General features: G+C 39.9%; 1 protein-coding gene across 1 annotated transcript; it reads left to right on the top strand.

The window, feature by feature from the left end:
- Positions 1-374: 374 nt before the first annotated feature.
- Positions 375-5,457, top strand: tmem9 (transmembrane protein 9). Its single transcript, XM_071476178.1, has 6 exons — positions 375-504; positions 640-785; positions 1,644-1,735; positions 3,063-3,171; positions 3,600-3,731; positions 3,879-5,457. Exons 2-6 carry the CDS (start codon positions 693-695, stop codon positions 4,017-4,019), a joined length of 567 nt encoding a protein of 188 aa, XP_071332279.1. The 5' UTR covers positions 375-504; positions 640-692; the 3' UTR covers positions 4,020-5,457.
- Positions 5,458-5,657: the final 200 nt, after the last annotated feature.

Genomic DNA, 5,657 nt, shown 5'->3' with positions numbered 1-5,657 from the left:
CCTTTTTGGGCAGTTATATCCACTTGTCCCCTCCACACGCACACAGCTTTATGTAATCATATTATGTAATCATGCATCATGCTTTATTAGATGATCATATGTAAAATATTATTCTGTAAAGTAACTCCTAATTACAGTTGTGAAATAACTTTAGAGGAGTAAACATTTTTTTTTTTTTTATTCAGAAATTAGTAAGTAGAAAAAAACAAAATGTCCTCAAGTCGCGTACAAGACCCTGAATGAATACACAAACAGGCTACATGATTGGATGTACTTAGGTACATTCCACCACTATGATCGCAATTTTACTTCATGTAATCTTTCTGTGTTTTTGTCCAGTAGGCGTCAGTGTCGCTTCATGCTTCATCTTTCCTCTTGTGACGACACCCGGAAGAAGGAAGCGTCAAATTAATTTGGACGATTTACCTCCTAAACAGAGCTAGCTGGTGTGTAGCTATATCCCGGATGCATAGCAAAAACATAAACCTCAGCTGCTTTTACAACGTAAGTTAACTCTATAACTGTATATCTACTTTTTCTTGATTCAACAAAAAGCTTCGGTGTTTACGCAGTGAAGCTATTCGTCTGGGTGATTTCGTTGCCAGATGTTAACCAGACTGCCTGTTGTGTATTTGACAGAGATTTGCTGGTAATCCTGCACACGTCGTGCCACTCGACTTGCCTGTGAGAAAATGTCGTCTGGTCGGGAAGGTTCCTGGACCTTCTCTGTGGCCGCGCTAACGACCGTATTTCTGCTGGATGTTGTTGTTTTTGCACAGGCGAAGGTAAAAACCTGCAGCTCCACAGCTGCTGGACACATGAACTAACTGGTTGGCAGGGTCTTTAAAACATGCATTTCAGTTTCCTCAAAAAAAAAAAGGGGGGGGGGGGGTTTAATTAATTTATAAAGGTCTGGAATATTTGTATAGCTTGCCTTAGGCAGCAATGTGGCCTCTAAAATCTTTTAGTCTGTGATTTTAACAAACCCTGGAAGCTTGAAAGAACTATTATCCCAGACCTATTTAAAATTCACACATGGACCTTAAATGAATCAGTTACTAAAATATTTGATAAGTTCATACATATATCTATTTATTAATCCATCTTCTGCTGATTGTTCAGAATGTTTTAACAATCAATAAATCAATCATTATTAATTAATCTGCAGAAAAGATTGTTATAAGAAATGTCACATAAATGCCAGTAAATTATAGCACTTAGTAAATAACTATAGATCATATCATCCCTACTGGTTTTGATTGATATCTCCACATCATACTTTGCTGGGTATGACCGTGAAGCGGTGTATTGCATTTCTTTCTCTGGGTTGTTACCAATAAGTTTCCTTCACCTTCCCAGTGTGTTTGTGTCACCTATTAGGTAAAACTGAGAGCAAGAATTCCTAATGTTTCCAAACAGTAAATTATTCCACAGTTATGTTAAATGCTGCGCAGTTTTGCACACAAGACCAAAGCAAATTGTCCAGCATTTCTCTGAGTTCCCAAAGAAAAGTACAGTTTACACCAGTGTTGTTCTTAACTTTCTGTAAATAATAATGGTTAGCTAAAACCTGTGAAGCATGTTAAAAGATATTTATTTGACATTTATTTGACTGGGGCCACTTTGGCTCAATTTTCTTGCAGAGCTTCGAGGATGTTCGCTGCAAGTGCATCTGCCCTCCATACAGAAACATCACTGGCCACATATATAACCGAAATGTCTCCCAGAAGGATTGGTAAGAGAAGCCGTCTCTTTGGACTTACAGTCACAACTACCACAGTGTTTTTGCTCCGTAGAACAACAGAATTTACAGTACAATCAACTTTAGCAACTTTATAAAAAGGAAAAATTGACATATGAAATGTAGCTTAGGTGCCTCCCATTTCTCCTGACCATCTTTAAGATGTCACAGCTGACAATGCATATCAGGGCAAAAACCAAGGCATGAGGTCAAAGGAGCTGCCTGCAGAGTTCACAGACAGGATTGTGTTGAGGCACAGATCTGGGGAAGGCTACAAAAAAATCTGCTGCATTGAAGGTTCCCAAGAGCACAGTGGCCTAATAATTCTTGAATGGAAGAAGTGTGAAACAACCAGTTCTCTCCTAGAACTGGTTGCCTGGCCAAAGTGAGTAATCAGGGGGAAGAACCTTGGTAAGAGAGGTGATCAAGCACCTGATGGTCACTCTGGCTGAGCTCCAGAGATCCTATGTGGCAGTGGAGTTGAACTGGCCTCAGTTCTAAATGTCATGTCTGGAGGAGGCACCGCTCCTTACCTGCCCAATGCCATCCCAGGGGTGAAACATGGTGGTGGCAGCATCATTCAACTGCAGGGACAGGGAGACTGGTCAGGGTTGAGGGAGAAAGGAGCTAAGTGGAGAGATATCTATAATGTAAACCTGGTCCAGAATGCTCAGGACACCAGACTGGGCCAAAGATTCACCTGCCAACAGGACAATGACCCTTATCACACAGCCAAGACCAGGAAGGCATAACACAGAGAGTGGCTTAGGGACTACTCAGTCCTTGTGTGGCCCAGCCAGAGCCCTGACTTGAACCCAATCGAACATCACTTGACATACCTGAAAATGGCTGTTCACTGATGGTCCCCATCCAACCTGACAGATTTTGAGAGGATTTGCAGAGGAGAATGGCAGAAAATTCTCAAACCCAGGTGTGCAAATCTTGTTGCGTCGTGTTACCCAAGAAGACTCAGGGCTGTAATGCCTGACAAAGGTGCTTCAAATAAGTACTGAGTAAAGTGTCTGAATACTTATGTGAACGTGATATTTAAATTTTTCCTTTTTGATAAATAAACAAAACTTTAACTTTGTCATTGTGGGATATTGCACGTAGACTGATGAGTGAAAAGAATGAATTTAAACAATTTTACCATGAGGCTGCAACAGTAGAAAAAGTGAAGGGGTCTGAACACTTTCTGAATGCACTGTAACTTTAGTAGTAAATTAAATTCCCTAGTTCACTATGCTGGTTTGTGTGTGTCAACTGTGTAGAAATGTTGAGCACGTGGACACAACTCACTGCACAGTTTTGTATTTTACAGTAACTGCCTCCATGTAGTGGAGCCCATGCCAGTGCCTGGCCATGATGTTGAGGCTTACTGCCTGTTGTGTGAGTGCAAGTACGAGGAACGAAGCAGCAACACCATCAAGGTATTATAGATAATTTTTTCTTTAAGAAAAATAACATAGTCAAGTTTGTTTCTTCATCTTACTGTGATTTATATGTCACAACACGTGTCATGTCAAACATTATAAAGTCTATTTAATCTGTCTGCTTAATCAAATGAAAATGTAGTTGGGAGAAAAAAAAACATGAGAATAAATATTTGCGAAGAACTGACTACTTCTACTGGCATGCATCAGAAATGGAAAAGCTGACATTCTATCAACATTTTAGGGTTTTTTTTTAAAAAACCTGTCCTGAAAAATGCTCAAGAAATTGTCTTACACCCAACCAACAGCATGGCTGTCACAATAAGTCCTGTAAGTCCTACAAACAGGAAGAAATGTTGTTAGAGGTTGGGGCTACAACACACTGTGGAAGTACTTCTAAATGTTTTCTATCTTGTTTATCCCAGGTAACCATCATTATTTACCTGTCTGTTGTTGGTGCACTGCTGCTCTACATGCTGTTTCTGCTGCTGGTTGATCCTCTTATCCGCAAACATGACCCCTACACCCAGCCGCTGCACAATGAGGAGGACTCTGAGGTAACCATTCAAACAAATAACACATACATGCTTAAACACGTACACAACCGTTAAATGTATTTCCTTTCAATTGAATGGGAAGTCCTTGATTTAATTTAATTCTTGGTTTTTGTGTGTGTGTGTGTGTGTGTGTGTGTGTGTGTTCAGGAGATGCGCCCGCAGGTGGACAGTAGTCAGGCGAGAGGAAACACAGTGCTGGAGCGGGTCGAGGGAGCACAGCAGCGCTGGAAAAAACAGGTCCAGGAACAACGCAAGACTGTTTTTGACCGCCACAAGATGCTTAGTTAGACCCTATGGCTAACTTCAAAACCAGTTTAGAATAGATAACTCAGCGCTGTTCCACTGGCACCAGCTGCAGCATTACTAACCTGTTTGCATTTGATGTGCACTCCATCCTCTGAATTAGTATTTCCTCACTAAGAAACATTAAAATATTGATCTAACGAGCAGATATTTTTTATTTATTATATGTAACACTTCAGGCAAAGTTGCATTTTGAAAAAACTACAAGTTTGTGCACTCTTAACGACGACTAGACTCGTAATGTCTTGATAGAGTAGGATTCCTTTTTGTCCATTTAGCCAGACTGTGAATAACCTTTAAGCTTTTTTTGTGATACTTTTTGTTGTTCACTAATTGTTAATATGGTATGATATTATTGTAATTTATGACGTTACCTCAGGACAGGTAAGCTTTATGTTTGGGAATGATTAGTTTAGCTAATGGGGTAGACAGAGTACCCCATCTCTGCTGTTGCCAAGCATTGCACATGTTATGATTTAGCTTTAATGATAATTTATTTATTATAACCCTGGGCATATTTAGTGTCATTTGCACTAATAATGCAAATAAAGGATTGTATATTTTGGGCTTTTTAATTTCAAAGCATTGACATTGCTACCTTTTAAGTTAGCCCCAATATGTGCCTTTTTCTGTTTCTCTCCTTGTGTGAGTGCATGTGTTACATCAAACTCTAGTGTAAAATTTGGCTCTTAAATGTTGGCACTTCAGAGCTTGCAAAACGTAACAGATGTACAAGTCTAGTCTACCAATACATTTTAGCAGGTATATATCGTCCACCAAATAGTAGTTGCTTTCTTTTTGTTTGTTTTTTTTTTCTTGTTTTTTTTCTACTATTATTCATCTTGAAGTTAACAGTGAACCTGATTAAGGGTTGATCAGTGAGTTAGCCAAAAGGCCACATTAACATCCCCATACTTTGCAGTGCAGTTTGATGGAACATACTTTCCCATGCAAAGAGAGAGAGGGAGAACGGGGCATTTAACATAGCTTTAAAGCCATCCTCACATGAATCAAATCTCTGCCGCTGGAGAATATCCCAAATCAGTAAAGCTGCTGATAATGCAGTTAAGTATGGCAGAATCAGGATGCCTCGTGGCTTTGAAAGGCCCTCGTGGGCCTCGTTATGTGTCAGTGAATTCCCCTTCACAGTCTACCACTGAAGCTCCCTGTTGGGGAATTTTTGATATGACCAAGAAGGTACGCTGACTCACACGACCTCATGCACCAATGTGAACTGCTGAAGTTTATTTGTCTGTAATGCTTTGTTTTATCACTGAAATGTTTTTGATTGACTGGGTTTAAGTATGGTTTCATATCACTGGTGTCGGTGTTTTGTATTTATATTTCTCTCCAGCCACATTGGAGTATTCCACTTCCCATGTCTATACATTCAGCTTGATGTGAAATAAAAAAGAAAACTCTGGTTGAGTGCAAGATTTTTGTTCATTCTTCTGGATGTTTGGGAATATTCTTTTGGGTGTTGCAGATTTTTCCCTATTGGGGTCACTGCTACTGTTTATCGGCACTAGGGGACGACAGAGGACACAGTATGTGGCCCGTCTGCTTCCTCTCTTCCGTGAGAAATGCTGCTTTATCATCAAATTAATCCTCACATTTGTTTTG

This window comes from Trachinotus anak, unplaced genomic scaffold (assembly GCF_046630095.1).
Source record: "Trachinotus anak isolate AG129_WGS33_773 ecotype Australia unplaced genomic scaffold, CSIRO_AGI_Tana_v1 ptg000004l, whole genome shotgun sequence".
NCBI lineage: Eukaryota > Metazoa > Chordata > Actinopteri > Carangiformes > Carangidae > Trachinotus > Trachinotus anak.
Note: the sequence above shows the minus strand (reverse complement) of the source record. Positions and strands in the feature narration are given on the sequence as shown.